A 20,720-nucleotide genomic window follows, 5' to 3' on the forward strand; every position below is an offset into this window, starting at 1 on the left:
TGATTTAACAACCTTGTTATTTATTATCCTTATCACCTGGATACTTCCATACTTCCAAAACTCTATGGGCATTCCTCCTGGGCCAGCTGCGTTCCCAATTCCATGTCTTGTATCTCATCTTCCAAAACAGGATCCATCGGCTTCTGTACCTTCAGATTTCCACCAATATCTCACTCTATGTATTCCTTTCTGTCCTCTGTCAGGAGGTCTTTAAAATGTTTCATCCAGGCTGTCATAGGTACTAAAGCCACTGAATGTGACTCCAGCTTAGTGCTCTCATAGTGCCTGATAGTCCTTCATGCCTGAGCCGAACTGTTATGTCCCAACAAAGTGACCTGAGAACAAACTCTTCCAACATTCTTCTTTACATTTCCATACAATTTTTTTTCACTTGCCTATTAATTAGAAATCTTTATTGCAATAATAATAATAATAATAATAGTAATACAATGGATACATTGCAATAAGCCCTTAATGGCCATAAGGCCAGGATACAATATATAAGAAAAAGAAATTAATAAATTAAATATAAAAATGCATATGTGAACGAAAAAAAGTAAATACAGCTCAACACTCAAAGTATAATACAATTATAAACATCACAATGTACAAAGAATATATAGGTGGAAAACTGCAAGGTTGGTTGGTAAGCCATCTTCATGTCATATTGCTGGATTGCGGCATTAAGGTGAGCTTCAAGGAGAAGGATCGGGGACAGGGAAGTACAATTTAAGGATGCGGCGTCTGTACTCCTTATCACAAGAAAACTTATTAAGGTCAGCATCCAAAGACTGGGCACATGAAAGTAGCTGATATGGCAGAAACTGATCGGATAGGTGGAGACGGCTGAGATGTGGGCACAGAGTTGGAGTCGCTCTGAGGGAAGGCTGAGGGACTCTCCAAGAGCACAGGTCCCAGAATGATGGTGCCGATATCTTGCCAGTGATCATTTTACAGTTGTGGTAAGACATTTTACCCTAATCAGCGTGGAAAGCCTGTGAATTTTTATCAAACTGGCCATTTCAGTTGTCCTTAACTGTGGAGGAAGTTTATGTTTGTTTATGGCCCATTTTAAGAGCCAAAACTCAGTAAAAAAGAGTGGTCGAATTGTGCTAGGAGCAGCAGATACCCATACTTCTGCAGCATATAGGAGCGGAGAGTATACTGTGCTTTTTATATATCTTCTGGTGGTCGTTACTTCATTACTATAATGCAAATGCTGTTTGGCCATCCATCGGAGTCGAGCTGCCTGGGTGAGCAGCTTTTCCATGTGGTTACCAAAGCAGAGCTTAGGATCAAAAACAACCCCCAAACCAGTATGTTTCTTGAAGATGGGAATAAGGGAATTGCATAATGTTGGCTGAATATAGGAGGGCATTTTCTTTATTGACAATATCATAAATTCAGACTTTTCTGGATTTATTTTTAGTCCAAACTGGTTGAGGTAGTTTACAAATTCCAGGAGTATATTGTTAATTGATGCTGTTATCATGAGAAGATCATCATGTGGAGAAATCAGTGTAAGGAGTTTCATATCATCAGCATAACATAAGAGTATCATGCCTGGACTCAACAAGTGGTGAGATAAGTGCTGTAAACAAGAGCCCAGATAAGACACCACCCTGTGGCACGCCTGAAGAGACACATCGCTCGTATGTTTGGCCGCGGACAGTAAGCTGATTATTCTATTTTGAAGGAGTGAAGTGAGGAACTGTAGAGTATCTCCCTTGATTTGATAATGGTCTGGAAGTAGCTTCAGCATTGCAGGAATGTTTATTTACTTGATACATTTCCTGTTCCTTCTGGCTTCAAGAGTTAAGCCAAGCTTTATTTGCTTCTTTCTTCTCAGTGAAAATGTCAACATCTCCAGCTTAGTGCTTGAGATGTTGACGCTTGAGATCTTCAGCTTAGTGCACATTTGGTCTCCTTCATCCACTCCCCTTAGTGTTATTCAGTTTCCTTTCAAACCAAGTGTCTCCTTAGCTGCCTCATGTAACACAACTTTAACGTGATTGTAGACTTCACCAGCACTCCAGTCCTCATGAGCATTCAATTTTTGATTAATCCTACTTTCATATCTAAACCTCTCATGTTGACAAAGGCTTACATATATCATGAATCTTCCAACCTAATACCACCATCTTGCTTACTTCTCCTTTTAGACCTCCTAGGCACAATTACCTGTGCATGCAAGAAGTTTGCACCACATTCTGTACCCCTTAATACTTGCACATCGCTCACAGTACAGCACCTCTGTCACTTTACGATCAGATGGTTAGTAATAGACCTTAAACCTCCTGTATTATGCTGCACCTAATAAATCTATGGATATCTTTATTCTGGAAGTACAAATTCATCAACTGGCATTCTTTCACTTCACACAGTGTGATCAATCTTTTACCATTATCATTCTCTACATCCTCACCAAAAAGTCCAACTGTTAGATACCCAATCCTTTGACCAATTCTGCTATTCAAGTCCCCAATGCATAAGTTATCTCTACATGTCTCCATAAATTCACTCAATTGCTCAAAATACTCATCTTTCACATGTACTAGTGCATCCTCTGTTGCTCTGCATGCATTCCTGTGATAACCATTTCCACTCCATAAACATTGACTGCTACTTTTAACAAGTCACACTTGCCAACTTCCTCCCAACTTTTAATGCCATTTTTCATTTCTTGTTTGTCCAGTATCATTTGTGGATCCAAATAGTTTATTATATGGATAACCAATTATTATATGGATAACCTTTGACCAATTCTGCTATTCAAGTCCCCAATGCATAAGTTATCTCTACATGTCTCCATAAATTCACTCAATTGCTCAAAATACTCATCTTTCACATGTACTAGTGCATCCTCTGTTGCTCTGCATGCATTCCTGTGATAACCATTTCCACTCCATAAACATTGACTGCTACTTTTAACAAGTCACACTTGCCAACTTCCTCCCAACTTTTAATGCCATTTTTCATTTCTTGTTTGTCCAGTATCATTTGTGGATCCAAATAGTTTATTATATGGATAACCACGTGAAACAAAAGGATGTGAAGTAGAACATTGGTTTCATAGGATTGTTTTAGACAAATCCTTAATTTTGAATTTCATAATATTAAATAACAATACTTCTCATTTTTCTGACAGAATGCCAAGTGCCTACACCTCCATATCATATATATGTACATCATTTAATTAAATATTAATTTACTTGAAAGTAGTTGATAGGTAATAATCTCTTACTGAAAAAAAAAAAGAAAAAAAGTAGCATTTTGAAAGGAAGAGTTTCAATATCATGAAATGCTTTTCATTATTTAAGGTTGCAGAGATGAAGAAACATGGACTTCGGCTCCAGCTTTCAATAGACATTCATGCTCCAACAGTACTTCTTCCACAGAAATCAAGCTCTCCCAATCTTTTGGTACTTAATTTAGGTGATTTGAGCGTGGAGAATTTCTTCAAGGAAGTAAAATTCACTGGAAATTCTAAGCAGTTCATTGATAATATACTACTTCGATTAAATTCACTTCAGATTTCCAGGTATGCACCTTTTATCCAAAATAATACCTGTAATATAATTAAGCAAAATGGTCAGGACTGGAAACCTGGCTTAAACTTCAGCAAAACTGAATGGATGAGTGAAAACTTCTTATGTAGGAAACAAAAAATATAACACTAAATGAATTGATTGTCACTGTAGTTTGATTTTTTTATGTAATTTATTAATCTGTAGCAATAGATGTGATTCAACAAAGTTAAATCCAGTAACCTACATTTATTCAAACAACGGCAAATTCCCACATATTGAATTTTTTTCTTTTTCTTTTTTTGAGTTGTTTATAAAATAATTTTACACCCATTTGAAATGGTAGTGGCTGTTGACTTCCAAGGCATAGAGATGATGTTTTTATTGCTATGCTGTGAGGTCTAATTTAAAAACATATTAAAAATATTTAAAAGTGTCCTACAAAATGAGTGCACTGAATAATTAATAAATGTAAAACCTAACATATAGAAAAATAATTTCGTTAGTTTTTTAACTACAAGTACAATTAATTTTATGCCATAATTTAATGAGATTCATAATGTTAAAATTTCAGCTTTCCCTAATATATTATACACTGAAGTCTGCATTCAGGAAAACCTTTCTACTTTCAGATAGTATCACATATTTTGTACGTGTTAACAGGAGAGATTGCTTCTACAGGGATGGGATACACTTAAATAGAAAGGGTGCAAGAATATTTGCTGATGCTATCGAGGCAGTGTTAGGTGGGTCGGAAAACTGCTAGTTTGGGGGGAGACAAAGACCAATAGATTGACAGTAGCCACTGGCAGAGGTGAAAGAGATTCTTGCACTGCTTCTATTAGAATGAGCAGAAGCCTGAAAAACAAGATGCATGGTATTTCAGAGACTGCTGGGAGCCATTGCGGTACAAGTAAACACATGGGTTGTGTTAGGGTAGCTAAGAATAGAAACAGGTGCAGGTATACTTGCGTGTACACCAATGCTAGGAGTTTAGTAAATAAATTTGATGAATTTGAGGTATTGCTCAAAACATCAAAGGCAGATATTGTTGGGATATCAGAGACGTGGTGTCACACAGATATAAGGGATGCAGAACTGCAATTTGGGGAGTACAACGTCTACAGAAAGGATAGACAGGATAGGAAGGGGGGAGGGGTTATGCTATTAGTTAAGTAACACATAAAAACCAAGGAAGTGAAGCCAGTCGACATCGCTGGACAGTGCAGTGTTGAGTCAGTTTGGTGTGACATAAGCATTGGGAGATCAAAATTGAGAGTAGAAGTGTGCTATAGGCCTAATGACTCTGATGAGTATAATAAGGAACTGTACAGGGAAATAGAGTGGGCCAGTAAATCAGAGAGTCTTATAATGGGAGATTTTAATTTCCCAGATATTGACTGGAATTTGGGGGCTGGTTACTCACACACTAGCAGGGCTTTTGTGGATTTATTGGATGATTGTTTTCTACATCAGCATGTTCGGGAGGCAACTAGAGGGAGTAATATTCTTGATTTGATTATCAGCAGTGATTCTTCATGCATTAAGAATCTGCAGATAAATGAACCACTAGGTGGCAGTGATCACAGTGTGCTGAAGAGGGATTTACTCAAAGAGGTAACTACCATTAGGGGTAAAGGGAAGGGTTATTGCTTCCATAAAGGCGACTACGATGGACTGAGACGGTATTTAAATTCTATACAGTGGGACCAACTGATGATGTTACCAACAGCAAATTCAAAATGGGAAGCATTCAAAGAACTTATCTTGGAAGCTACTAGGCTTTACGTACCAACTAAGAAATATTGTTCAAGGTTTAGGCCAAAATGGATGTTAGATGAACTAATGAGGCATATGGCAGAGAAGAAAAATGCATGGGATACTTACAAATTAACACATGACACAGAAGCCTATGATAGATACAAGTTGATATGCAACCAAGTTACAAAGGAGGTTAGGCAGGCGAAGGCAGATTACGAGAAATCCTTGGCAAGGGATGCAAAGAAAAACAGCAATGAGTTCTTTACTTATGTAAACTCTAGAAGGAAGGGGATGAATCAGATTGGTCCACTTGATATTGATGGGTCAACTGTTGATGATCCTGCTCAGCTAGCTAACAAACTAAATGAATATTTTGCATCGACATTCACACATGAGGAGTTATTCAGCAAGGGGAATGCCAGAGGTGTATTCAACTCTAGCAGTAAGCTACAGAATCTTGAAATAACTGGGAGTAAAGTGGAGGAGAAACTGTTGAAGATAAACACAAGAAAGGCACCCGGGGTGGATGGGATCTATCCAGTTATATTAAAGGAGGCAGCAAAGGAAGTAAGCAAACCCTTAGCCATAATTATGAGAGCTTCCTTGGACTCAGGGGAGGTACCCATAGACTGGAAATGTGCAAATGTGACCCCAATTCACAAAGGAGGATCAAAGGCTGACACAAGTAATTATAGATCTGTGAGCTTAACTTCTGTTCCAGGAAAATTAATGGAGGCACTGGTTAAAGAAGCACTGCAGGATCATTTAGACAAGACTTCAGTTAGAGCTCAGACACAGCATGGTTTTGTTAAGGGGAAGTCTTGCCTGACCAACTTGATTGGATACTATGATGCAGTCACAAAAGAACTGGATGCAGGGAATAACTTTGATATTATATACTTGGATCTTAGAAAGGCTTTTGATACTGTTGCACATGGAAGACTGCTACACAAATTGGAGCAGTGTGACATTGGAGGCAAATTGCTGCTATGGATAAAGGGGTGGTTGAGGGGGAGAAGACAGAGAGTGGTAATCAATGGACACTGCTCATCGTGGACTAATGTTATTAGTGGAGTCCCTCAGGGCTCAGTGTTGGGTCCATTATTGTTTTCTGTATTTATAAATGATATTGATGATGGTATATCAAGCTTAATGTCCAAGTTTGCAGATGATACAAAGGTTGGCAGGGTTGTCAAGGACACTACTGACACTTTGCTGCTGCAACAGGATCTGGAAAGGTTGAGCAGATGGGCTGAAAGGTGGCAAATGAAGTTTAACATTGACAAATGTAAAGTACTACACATGGGAAACAGCAACCCCAGAGCAACGTATCAACTCTGTGGTACTACACTGACAGTGGTAGAGAATGAAAGGGACTTGGGGGTGGTTGTGCAGGCAGATATGAAGTTCTCTGAGCAGTGCAGATGGGCTGCAAGAGTAGCTCATGGAGTATTGTCAATGATATACAGGAATTTTTCCAGCAGGGATAAGGAGGTGATTATTCCATTGTATAAGGCAATGGTCAGGCCACACCTAGAGTACTGTATACAGGTCTGGAGGCCTCATTTCAAGAAGGATGTAGAGCTGCTGAAACGAGTACAGAGAAGGGCAACAAGATTAGTGAATGGAACAAAGGGGTGCTCTTACGAAGAAAGGCTTAAGTTTTGCAAATTACAGTGTCTGGAGACTAGGCATCAGCGAGGTGATCTGATAGAGGTGTATAAAGCCTTGAACGGTTTAAGCATGCTCAATACTGATGGGATTCTTCCTCTAGCTCACAAAAATCACCTGAGAGGGCATAAATTCAAATTGAGGAAAGACAGATGTAGGATAGACGTGCGGAAATTTGCCTTTAGCCAGCGGGTGGTTGGTTGGTGGAAGAGACTTCCATCCCTTGTGGTGGAGGTTGATAGCCTAAATAAGTTTAAGGCTCAGGTGGACAGGTATTTTGAACGAACAGAGGGGTGAAGTGGAAGTGGGGTTTTTTTTTTGGCTGATGCTGCATAAGCTTGCTTTCTTGCATCAAATGCCTCTACTAATGCTAAAAACCTTTCTACTTTCAGATAGTATCACATAATATCAACCATACAATTTCCAGTTTTTAGTTTGTGCCTTTCACCTTAATCTGAGAATTACTGTCAGTTTTGTTTATTTTGTTTATTTATTTTTATTCATTTCTGTTACTTTGTGATTTATTTCAGTTACTCTTTATTTATTTCAATCACAAATATTTGAATTTTTACAAAACAGGAAATTTTCTCTTAGGCTCATTTTACTTTGTATTTACTTAAAAGTGAATTGTTAGATTCAAGTGGTATCACTTTTAAGGCTACTTTTATTAAGTCACTTAACAGGGTTGACTTACTATTTGATAAGAGAGAGAGAGAGAGAGAGAGAGAGAGAGAGAGAGAGAGAGCATGTGAGTTTCATGTTAAGCTAGCTCTGTAGAGTCAGCTTAACATGAAATGTATAATTTGCAGAATGCTTAAATTTTTTTTTTTTTTTTTTGATTTTCACTCTTTTGCCAAAATTGTATTGAAATTATTTATCAAATCAGAATTTTAAAAAAAATTTACTTCTTTTATTAATGAAATAATATCTTTTACCAGATAATTTTGGGTTTTGTAGGCTAAAATCAGGTCGTTGAAGCTGTTGCAGATTTTCTCTCAGATAAGCCAGACAAGCTGTGCTTGCTACCTAGGAGTCTAAAATGCTGATGGAACTGATATTTGGATGGCATTCAAGTCAAGTGTACCTAATTTCAGTGAAGTCCGGACAGTCTGTAACAGCCAAACCTTCTGCTTGCACCTTCACAATGGTAGGACTCTTAGTAATCCTGGGTATAACTCCCATGCTCAAACACTCTGTGAATGACCACCCAGGTGTTAACTAATGTAAGCATTGGTCAAGGTGTGGTGCCCATACCACGTGGAGGAATGCTGCCCCCTCTGTGTTACCAGGCAATACTAGGTACTAGTTGACTGTCAGCAACCGGTGCAATATCACCACTTTGATTATTGAAGGCTTGAAGTGGTGGAACCCATGGTCTCAAGAGCAAAGTTCCGGGAAATCCTCCCCCAACTCTTCCACCATGCAGTATGATTGATGTCCTTTGAGGTTATGATGAACACCGTGGCGAGATTCAAACCTCCTTACATTTTGAGGGTACAACTCTAAAATGGTGTTTGCAGGCCGGCCACTAGTTAGTACACGGACCAAACTTATTGGTAACTCTTTAGGAGGCTTCCAAATCAGCTAGTGTATAATCTTGCCTGCCTCTACTCTGTCAGATAGTGACTAGGGGGAGTACAATTAGTGTGTGTATGTGGGGGGGCATTGTCGAGGCCACATTATGTTAAGGATCTGGGTATATTCTTACTATGTGTTCGCCCTATCCAAATATTTCATTACTTCATACAGCATGCCCTTCCCCCTCACTTTTTCTTACTGCTGAATACACCATGAATTTTCAAACTAATAGAGCAAACTTATCTGCAAAAAAGATCTAAACCTCCTAAACATGGCCTAGTTCATTTTACAAATATACATGCTCTCATGTATATTTGTTAAATGAACTAGGCCTGTTCAGATTAAGGACCTGAGGGGACACAGTTTCAAGTTGAGGAAAGACAGTTGTAGAATAGATGTGCGAAATTTGCCTTTACCCAGTGGGTAGTTGATTGGTGGAACAGACTTCCATCCTATGTTGTGGAAGGTCAAAGCCTAAATAAATTTAATGCTGAGCTGGACAGGCATTTGGAACGAATGGGGGGGGGTGCTTTTTTTTTTTTGGCTGATGCAGCATAAGCTTGCTTTCTTGCATCATATTCCTCTACTAATGCTAAATCATGTAAATTACTATGTTAATGGAATAAAGTAAATGACCCACATAAAGATGTACCAAAGTATCGAAATGAATTATTGTAGCACTCCCTTATATTTTGCGAACACCATGTTTTAATTATGAGATTTTAAAAGAATGTAAGTGATGCATACATGTGTTATTTTTATATATTCAATAAATGTTTGTTATGTTGAAATATTTCCTCGTTACTAATCTCCTATTGACACTAGTAATCATCAGACCCAGTAATTATCAGAATTAGATATAAGAAGAAATTGAAAAAGGGTTATTGCATATCAGGAAACCTAAATTCCTAAGTCCCTCAATATCGGCCCCGAGTGCCAAGCGATAGTGACAAGCGATTTTCTTCCTGCGAATATATAGTGATCTCCCAAAGTGTTATAGTTTCAATTCTTTTCTAGCGTCACCTGTTCTTTTGTTTACTTGAAGAGGTTCTGTACTTTAAAGGACAAAAGTAAGAACCGAGAGAGGAAATCTACCTTTCTTTTTTATTCTATATATTCATTACTAACCCTTTATTTACTTCAACAGCCGCTTGGTCACTGGTGGCATCGCTCCTGCCTCCACGTGGCGGGGCCGGTAACCTGGGGGATAAGACAACCCCCGGGGCTAAAAGGAGCAGAGATGGAAACAAGTGACTTTCCACGCTTAGAGCCAAAGAGCTCTCAAGCAAATGACATTCATGACACTGACCATGACTTCTCTCTATCGAAGAGAATGAAGAAAGACATTGGCAGACAGGAATTACCAGCATTCCTGATAATACATTCTCTGCACAACCTGTGGGCATGCTCTCCCCCTTTATCATTCAGAGATGCCTCGAACATGCCGCAGGTTCACCAAAAATGGTGAAACGTCTCCAATCTGGAGATTTATTAATAGAGACCACCAATCCTCGACACTCTGAACCATTATTAAGTTTGACATCTTTGAGTGGAATCCCAGTTCAAATCACACCACATAACACCCTCAATTCTTCAAAGGGAGTGATCACTGAATGGGATCTATTAAACGTTCCTGAAGACGAAATAGCCCAGGAACTTAAAGAACAAAAAGTTACTCAGGCAAAGAGGATCATGATCCAAAAAGATGGCAGTTTAGTTCCTACCCGGAGTATAATATTAACTTTCAGTTCTCCAAACCTACCAGCTTCAGTCAAGGCAGGATATTAAAACTGTTGCATTCGGCCATATATTCCGAACTCCCTAAGATGTTTTAAATGCCCGAAATTTGGCCATTCCCAGACAGCATGCCGGGAAGACGCAACATGTGCAAACTGTGGGTGTAAAACTCACACACAAACAGAATGTAAGGCACCAACCCCACAGTGTCCAAATTGCAAGGGCAGCCATCCGGCATACTCCAAAGACTGCGACCTCTGGAAGTTGGGGAAAAAGATACAAAAGTATAAAGTTGAAAATAAAGTTTCCTACCAAGAGGCAAGAAAACAAATAAGATTAAATAATCCAAAATGCACCTATGCCTCTGCTACTTATAGTCATCAGTCAATAGCATGTCAGACAGAAGTGTCCATCCCTCCAGATACATTGATCTCAGACTGGGCTCGATCAGTCCTCTCGGTCCAACATCCATCAAAGGCAGTCGATCAATGCAGTAATACGCCGCTGACAGTTCCATCCCAGAGACTTCCCCATTGTCAAGCAGCGGAAAAATTAGATCCAGTTGAGGTGAAGCAATCTCACGCCTCAAGCATGGACACCGATGATACCACCAACTCAGAAGATCTGCTTGAAATACATGCAGATGATGATATGAAGAAGGCAATGACTCAAGAACCCCAAATTTTTCAAGAAAAGAAAAATCAAAACACGAGAGATATAAACAAGCCTCTCACAAAAAGCAAACAGACTCCTCTTCCGCTCACAAAACCAAATAATGGAACAAATCATACAATGGAATTGCAGAGGTTTTCGCAGCAATATTGATGATATCTATGAACTAATTAACTGTTACAATCCTGCTGCCATATCATGCAAGAGACAAATCTAACAACAAAAATTTCAGTCAAAAACTATACTATCTTCAGAAAAGATCGATCTGAAACTAACAGTCCCCATGGAGGAGTAGCTATACTAGTAGAATCAGGAGTCCCCTCCAGGCACATTCCATTTCAAACACCATTAGAAGCTGTTGCTACCCGTATAGTAATCGGTATCACACTGACACTAGCCTCAATTTATCTTCCGCCGAATCAATCATGTACAATTCAGCAACTGTTAAATCTGATTTCTCAGTTACCACCTCCTATTTGTTTACTAGGAGATTTTAATGGGCATCATCCATTATGGGGATCTCTGGTCTCAGACGGATGTGGCGGACTCATTGAAATGTTACTTGACCGAGAAAATTTGACACTGTTGAATAATGGCTTACTGACATATATCCATTTTCCTACTGGGTCAACCAGTGCAATAGATCTCTCAATTTGCTCTCCGATCCTCTTCCCAACTATAGAGTGGGCAGTACATGACAATCCTCTAAATAGTGACCACTATCCGCTGATCTGTAGTATTCAAACCACCCATTCCAAACAAACTGAAAAAAAAAAAAACAAAATGGAAATTTTCCAAAGCAAACTGGACGAAATTTACCAATCATGTATCTTTTGATGATGACACCATAGAGTCTTCTGCTATTGACACTGTCACCGATCATATCACAATGCAGATACTAACAGCATCAAAAGCTGCCATCCCACAGTCTCAAATAAGAAACCATCGGCATACCAATCACTGGTGGAATGGCGATTGTAATAAAGCGAAGAGAGAAAAAAACAAAGCATGGAACACCTTCCGCAAACATCCCACCACTGCCAACCTCAAGAGACTGAGAGCCAAAGCTTGTTATATCCGGCAGAAGGCGAAAAAAGACTCGTAGATAAAATTTGCCTCCTCAATCAACAAAGATACTGATACCCGAATAATCTGGGAAAAAATAAAGAAACTAAATGGTAAATATCATAAGTTGCCTTCTCCTATTATTAATTGGAATGGGAAGGAGATCTCATCTGTTGATGAAATTGCCAATGCCCTAGGAACGGTGTTCTGTGAATTGTCCGTCTCAACTGCATATCAACCATCTTTTCAAAAAATCAAAGCTGAAGCTGAGAAAAGGAAACTAAACTTCAAAACTGCATGTCCTTTTATCTATAACCAACCACTGACAATATCTGAACTGAAAGAATCTATATATACCTCAAGAAACAGCTCTCCTGGCCCTGATGGAATCTACAATATAATGATTCAACACCTCAATCAGAAATCACTAATTTCATTGCTAAACTTTTACAATAGAATATTCTCAGAACATATATTCCCTACTTCCTGGAGACATTCTTATGTAATAGCCATACCTAAACCTGGAAAAGACCATTCGATTCCTAACAACTATAGACCAATTTCTCTAACCAGCTGCCTGAGTAAGACTTTGGAAAAAATGGTTCACCATTGACTCACCTGGTACCTTGAATCCGAAAACATAATCAGTAATAATCAGTTTGGCTTTCGGAAGAATAGATCTTCCCTAGACCTCATGACCAAAGCCGATCCAACATAAAAAATGCATTCATCAGAAATCAACATCTCGTCATGATATGCCTTGATATAGAGAAGGCCTTTGATACCACGTGGTGCTACGGTATCCTAAGAGATCTCCATTCTATTCATATGAGAGGCCATTTACCATATTTTATTCAAAGCTTCCTTCAGCACAGATCTTTCCAAGTGAGGTATCGCAGATATATATATAGCAGATATTAACTCTATAGCAGATATTAACATCCAACAACTACATGTTGCTCACTCACAAAAGTACCCACACTTTACCAAGGTCTATACTGATGGTTCAAAGTCTGACAGTCGGCAGGTTTTATCTCAAACATACATTCAAGAAGAAGGAGTCCCACAAGGCTCTGTTCTTAGTGCCACTCTGTTTGTAATACGAATAAACAACATCACAAACAGCATTCCAAATACCGTTGACTCGTACCTCTATGCAGATGATCGTACCATATCCTGTCATTCCCAGAATATGAACTATATTGAGAGGCATCTACAAGTATCCATTAATAACATTGAATTATGGATTGCGCAAAATGGATACAAACTGTCAAGCCACAAATCTACAGCTATACATTTCTGCACGAAGCGCACAATGCATCCTGAACCCGAGTTGCACTTGGCCGATCATCCACTACCAATTGTGAACAGTATTTGCCTTGTAGAGCTAATTTTTGATAAGAAGTTAAATTTCCAGGAGCACATCAAGTATCTAAGAACCACTTGCACAAAGAAAATGAATATACTCCGGGTCATCTCTAGTACATCTTGGGGCGCCGATCGTTATACCCTGCTCCACTTATATAAATCTCTAATTAGATCTCGGTTAGACTACGGAGCACCTGTTTATGACTCAGCTAGGGAGAGCACCTTGGCCCCTCTTGCACCCATCCAACATTCTTCTCTTAGGATAGCCCTAAGTGCATACAGAACATCACCAGTTCAAAGTCTTTATGTTGAGGCTCACGAACCTACACTTAGCATCAGAAGAAAGATGTTGCTGATAAACTACTCAGCTAAAATTAAAAATCTGCCTACTCATCCGGTTTGGCCACTGTTACATATCCTCAATTGAAAACCCATTATACAAATAAACCTAGAACAATTCGACCTTCTGGTATCAGACTGCAGAATCTAACAGAAAGCTGGAATATTCAGCTTGATAATATCATCAGAGAAAAAAAGATCCGGATCCCCCCGTTGACTAACTTCACACTTTCTTCTGATGAATACTTTGAGCAATGGGGTAAAGGCTCTATAGCAGATATTAACATCCAACAACTACATGTTGCTCACTCACAAAAGTACCCACACTTTACCAAGATCTATACTGATGGTTCGAAGTCTGACAGTCGAGTGGGTGCAGCTGCTGTCTTCCCTAATACAACTGTCTCAATTTCACTTCCAACCGAATGCAGCAGCTAAACTGCTAAACTCCATGCCATTAAGCTTGCTCTGGAAAACATCTCGCTAATGTCAATAAATAAAAGTATAATATATACTGATTCACAGAGTGCTATTTTAGCTTTGAAAAGGACTTCCCCACCTAAAAATCCTTTATTCAAGTTCATAAAACATAAACTGATGCATCTTCATCAGCATCAGAAAACTGTTATCTTTTCATGGATCCCTGGCCACAGTGGTATTCCAGGAAACGAATGTGCAGACAGTGCTGCTAAGTATCCATCCATCATATCCTCAACAAATAACCTAGTCCCATATCCTGATTATAGACATAACATACGGAGAACATCTATGGAACAATGGACACTTCTGTGGAAAATGCAAACAAATAACAAGCTATTTCAAATAAAACCTGAACCGCAATTATGGACTTCTAGCCTTCGAAAAAATAGAAAAGAAGAAGTAATCTTAGCCAGAACTCGTATAGGTCACACTCACCTCACACATCTCTATCTGCTTACAGGAAATGATCCTCCGCAGTGTGCACACTGCACGCAACCACTTACAGTAAAACATATACTCCTTGAATGTAATTTGTTCAGCAATGCCCGACGGATGTCTTTTAGTTTCATTTCAGATCTACAGCAACCTCTCTCTCTGAATAGCATAATAGGTAAAGAAGCAAACTCTCTGAATTCTTTTTGTATATAAAACAAATAAAAATCTATGACCGTTTCTAACTGCCCACTGTGCAGTTATCATAAGTAACTCAATTAATTTGAGAGGCGCAATATGATCTAAGTAGCTCTTGCACCAGAAAACACCACAACAACAACAACAACAACAACCCTCAATATCACACAATCCAAAACGGATCCAAACTGCGATATTGAAGAGCTGAATTTCTTTTCTCCGCTTTTCTTTGTTGAGGGTATACGAGATTTGATCCTAAACGTGACCACTAGATGAATACTTTATGCCGAGTCTACACTAAAGGTGCAAAATATTGGGAGCACCTCACTTATCTGGAGAGTGAAGACGTAATGCAAGTGCTGTATCGAAGATCCAGGAAACACCGGTGACGCAAAGAAAGCCTGGGTAACACTGGCCCCATGTTGTGAAAGATGAAAACCTCAGAACCCCTTTGTAACACCTGGATAACACTGGTGCCGTAACAAACACCTGGATAACAAAACTGATTTAAAATAAATTTATAAAATAAATAAATAATATCTACATAAATACTGAAACAGAGAAAAAATGTAAAATAATAAAATAAAATAAAATAAAAAAGTTAAAATACAATAAGATAAAAGCATTAAAATACAATAAGATATGGATAAAACTAATGAAAAAATAGCTTTCGAAATTAAGTGCCTCTTTATCAGCTTATGAAGAGGCATTTCGTCTGTAAAGCTGCTGTATATTTTATTAGTTTTCTCCAATTTTTATTTATTTATCATTTTTTTCTATGAAAACCCGAAACACAAGAGGTATTAGAACCTATAATACTTAGTACCGTGCTTGTGTTGCAGGTTGTGAAGATGAAAGAAGATATTTGTTGACATTAAACTTGAATTTATGTAGACTGTAATTTTCAGGAAATACGTATGAAGGTAGGCTGGTCCAGAGAACGCCAGTAGAATGAATAAACAAGGAAGATGAAAAGTTGATTCGGTGAGTTTGAAGTTGGACAGTAAATGGATGTTGGCTGGTGGCGGCACATTTTCGGACTGTTTTGAAAGAGAGAGTGGGAATTATAGAAGCCAATTCAGAAGAAGAGTCCCCATGGACGTATCTGTAGAAGAGGCATGCAGCAGAAACAATATGTCTATGAGACAGAGAGTGGAGAGACTCTGTTAGAGAGGAGTCATTAATTAATCTAACTGCCCTCTTCTGAATGGAATCTAGAAGCCTGAGAGAGGTTTTGGGGGCACCGCCACAGATGTGGGAACAATATTCCATGGTAGCGCGGATTTGCGATTTTTACAGAGTGAACAGCTGTTTGGAAGAAAAGTAATGCCGAGAGCAAAAGAGAAAATCAAGTTTTTTAGATGAAGAGGAAGCAATATTTGTAATGTGCATGTGCCAAGAAAGATTATATCATTTTGCCTAGAAATCGGAGTGTCACCAAAGATAAGCATAGAAGCAGAAGAATCCTTTTCAGCATTAGCATTAGCATTAGAAGAGGCATATGATGCAAGAAAGCAAGCTTATGCAGCATCAGCCAGAAAAAAAAAAAAAAAAAAAAAAAAACTTCCACTTGACCCACCCCTCTGTTCATTCGAAATACCGGTCCAGCTGAGCCTTAAATTTATTTAGGCTATCAACTTCCACGACAAGGGATGGAAGTCTGTTCCACCAACCAACTACCCGCTGGCTAAAGGCAAATTTCTGCACGTCTATCCTACATCTGTCTTTCCTCAATTTGAATTTATGCCCCCTCAAGTGATTATTCTGAGCAAGAGAAGAATCCCATCAGCATTGAGCATGCTCAAACCATCCAAGGCTCTATCCACCTCTATCAGATCACCTCGCTGGTGCCTAGTCTCCAGACACTGTAATTTGCAAAACTTATGCCTTTCTTCGTAAGAGTACCCCATTGTTCCTGTATACAGTACTCAAGGTGTGGCCTGACCATTGCCTTATACAAGGGAATAATCACCTCCTTATGCTAGAAAAATTCCTGTATATCATTGACAAAGCACCATGAGCTACTCTTGCAGCCCATCTCCACTGCTCAGAGAACTTCATATCTGCCTGCAAAATTACCCCCAGGTCCTTTTCATTCTCTACCACTGTCAGTGTAGTACCACAGAGTTGATACATTGCTCTGGGGTTGCTGTTTCCCATATGTAGTACTTTACATTTGTCAATGTTAAACTTCATTTGCCACCTCTCAGCCCATCTGCTCAACCTTTCCAGATCCTGTTGCAGCAGCATAGTGTCAGTAGTGTCCTTGACAACCCTGCCAACCTTTGTATCGTCTTCAAACTTGGACATTAATTTTGATATACAGGCATACCTCGGTTAACGTTACCTCTGATAACGAAGCTTCGATATAATGAAGTCGGCAATTTCAAGCCCCATTTAACATAAAAAAAAATATATATTCCAGTTTAATCACCTGAAATCTAAACAAACTGAAGAAATTACGGAAACCTTTGGGGCTTCTCGTGGTTGGTTCGAGAAATTTAAAAAACGGGCCAGGATTCATAGTGTAAAATTAATAGGAGAAGCTGCAAATAAGTTTCCAGAAAAACTAAAGGAAATAATTGAACGTGAAAATTTTCCAAATTTGGTGTTCAATGTTGACGAAAGCGGTTTGTTCTGGAAACGGCTACCAACAAAAAGCTTCATTTCTATTGAAGAAAAATCAGCTGCTGGGTTCAAAGCAGCCAAAGACCGTTTAACGTTACTCTTTGGATCAAATGCCTCTGGCGATTATAAATTAAAATTGTTATTAGTTTACCATTCAGAAAATCCGAGGGCATTAAAAGGGAACATAAAAATGAATTTACCTGTAATATGGAATGCAAATAGAAAAGCGTGGGTTACCAAGGAGTTATTTACTGATTGGTTTGTTAACCACTTTTGTCCTGAAGTAAAACGGTATTGTCAAAAAAACAACTTTGAAGAAAAAGCTCTTTTGTTGTTAGACAATGCTCCGGGACATCCTACTGATCTTAACATGCTGGACACATGCATTCCTGTCAACGTTGTGTTTCTTCCAGCAAACACAACTTCCCTGATTCAACCATTGGATCAGGGAGTAATAGCATCATTTAAAGCTTATTATCTGCGTCGAACATTAAGCAGTTTAACTGAACTAGAGGATAAAGAGGAAATGACAGTTAAAACTTTTTGGAAAAACTATACCATTAAAAACGCAATTGAAAACATTGATAGTTCTTGGAAAGAAGTCACTAAGAAATGCTTAAATGGAGTTTGGCGCAAAATATGGCCAGAAGTTGTACTAGAAGAAGAAAATAACATCCAAGAAATTAGAAATGAAGTTATCCAGATGGCTCAATCAATAGGTTTCGAAAATGTCAATGAAGAGGATGTTAGAAATTTACTGAATGCAGAAGATGATGGTTTTTCAGTGGAAGATTTAGAAAACCTTGTTAGCAATGAAGACGAAGTTAAAGATGTTCCAGCCGAAAAAGTGTTAAAAAACCAAAGATTTAAAAAGGTGCTTAAATGACATTGAAAACGTTTTAAATTTTTTTAGTGAAAATGATCCTGATTTAGGAAGAAGTATTATTGTTAAGCGATCAGTGTTAAATGCAATAACTCCGTATAGGCAATTGTTAAATGAAAGAGAAAAAGAGCATAAACAATCAACTTTAGACTCGTATTTTAAAATGTGATTTCACTTTGTATGTAAGTTGACTGTTTATTTAATAAAACTTTTCTTTGTCCGAAAAAAAAAAAAAGCTTTTCATTTTCTTTACGTAGGAACGTATCCCTATTCTGGCCATAGTATTTTTACCTCTGAAAACGAAGTTTCGCTTAACGAAGTAATTTCGTGGAACGCATCCTATTCGTTATTCGAGGTATGCCTGTACCATCATCAATATCATTTTTAAATACAGAAAACAATACTGGACCCAACACTGAACCCTGAGGGACTCCACTAATAACATTTTTTTGCGAGATATAAAACAAGACTGAGTTTCAGAAGGATTGAAATCAACTGAGTTGTCTTTGCCCCACTGGAGAATTACTTGGAAATTGGCAGAATTACTTGGAAATTGGCATTTAAGGAATTAGTAGCGGATATTAGAGAAGTTGAAGCTGATTGAGCAGGGCAAGGTTTCTCAAAATGAAAAGTGGAATGCAATGTGCTATCATCGGCAAAACTATGGATAGGATTTCCAGTCGATGGAAGATGGTCATTAATAACAAGAGGAAAAGAGTGGGAGAAAGAACTGAACCTTGGGGGACACCAGCATTAGTGGAGAAGTTAGAAGACAGAGAGCCATCAACCATACCCACAGTGAACGATCAAAGATAAAACTGGATAACCGATTACAAAAAACAGTTGGCACACCAGAAGATGGAAGCTTGTTTAGAAGACCTTTATGCCAAACAATATATCAAGAGCCTTTGAGATGTCAAGAGCAACTGCTTGTGTTTCACTGAACTTTTCCATTGAAGTTATCCATAAATGGGTAATTTACACAAGAATATCACCAGTGGATCGACACTGACGGAATCTATACTGGTGATCGTTTATCAGATGGAAGGTTTCTAGGTAGTTTAAGAGTTGGCAATTAATTGATTTCTCCATTACTTTAGAAAAAGTAGAAGTAATTGCAATGGGACGATAATTGAATCGGAGGGATTTGTCACCCTTTTTAGGAACTGGCTGGGTATGAGCAAATTTCCAAGCAGAAGGAAAAACACCTTTGGAATAAGAAAGTGAAAAAAGGTGGCAAAGAACAGGAGTAAGGTTGAGAACAAGTGGAGAAATACCTTCAGCACCTGGAGCTTTCTTTGCATCAAGATTTGTCAAAATCCTTCTGACATCCTTTTAGTGGAAGACCACAGGAGACATTGAATGGAGCGTGTTGGGAATGGTGGAAGGTGTTTTACCAAGATCATTAATAGCATTAGCATTAGCATTAGTAGAGGCATATGATGCAAGAAAGCAAGCTTATTCAGTATCAGCCAAAAAAAAAAAACAAAAAAAACAACCACTACTCCCATTTCACCCCTCCGTTCGTTCGAAATACCTGTCCAGCTGAGCCTTAAATTTGTTTAGGCTATCAACTTCAACAACAAGTGATGGAAGTCTATTCCACAAACAAACATGAGTTGGAAAAAAAATGAGATGCTAGCAGGTCAGTTTTATCCTTGGCTGAAGTGGTTTTGACAGAGGTGGGAGCAGAGATGGGCAAACGTTGCAGCCAATAGCTTTGGCAAGAGACAAGAATGCTTGGCTACCATTATGGCAAGAAGCAAGTTTTCTACTCTTAGCCTGTTTAAAATCTAGTTGGACTGATTAATAACTTCTTTACAATTGTTGAGTGCTTTGGTGTAGGCAGAAAATGAAACTGAAGAATTGGAAACAAGCAAATTACGATATGCAGTGTTCTTCTCTTGGGAAGCCTTAGCACATTTATTAGAAAACCAAGGTTTAGATAAAGGATGAGATTTTAAAGTGGAGTGTGGAATAAAGGATTCCATTCCTACAAGAATAATTTCACTGACACAATCTGAGCAAACATTGACATCAGAAGTTTTGAAACAGTAGTCTGACCAAGGAAATGAAGAAAAGAAATCTCTCAGGTTATCCCATTTTGCATTCTTGTAATGCCAAACAATATGAGGTTTGGAATAGCTATGAGATAAAGGCTCCATTGCGGAAGAGACAATCACCAAGGTTTGATCTGAGGTGCCTAAAGGACAACTCACTTTTTACGCTGTACTCAGAAGGGTTGTTTCTGAGAAAATCATCAAGCATGTTGGCTATATGGTTAGGATTGTCTGGTATTCTTATAGGTAAATAAAAATCTGTGCAAGGTCATTAGCAATTGCAAAAGCCTTGGCATCTCGACCAGCCGGGTTGGTGTTACT

General features: G+C 38.5%; 1 protein-coding gene across 1 annotated transcript in view; it reads left to right on the plus strand.

Annotated features, from left to right (window-relative positions):
• The window catches only part of LOC150088255 (intermembrane lipid transfer protein VPS13A-like), a 3,009,916-nt gene that overhangs the window by 1,137,059 nt on the left and 1,852,137 nt on the right, over positions 1-20,720 (plus strand). Inside the window, exon 30 of the mRNA XM_090370087.1 lies at positions 3,321-3,541. Coding sequence (XP_090226213.1) covers positions 3,321-3,541 — 221 coding nt within the window. The remainder of the gene's footprint in view (positions 1-3,320; positions 3,542-20,720) is intronic.

Source organism: Mastigoproctus giganteus, chromosome 3 (assembly GCF_048544385.1).
Source record: "Mastigoproctus giganteus isolate SK-2022 chromosome 3, ASM4854438v1, whole genome shotgun sequence".
In the NCBI taxonomy this organism is placed as follows: Eukaryota; Metazoa; Arthropoda; class Arachnida; order Uropygi; family Thelyphonidae; genus Mastigoproctus; species Mastigoproctus giganteus.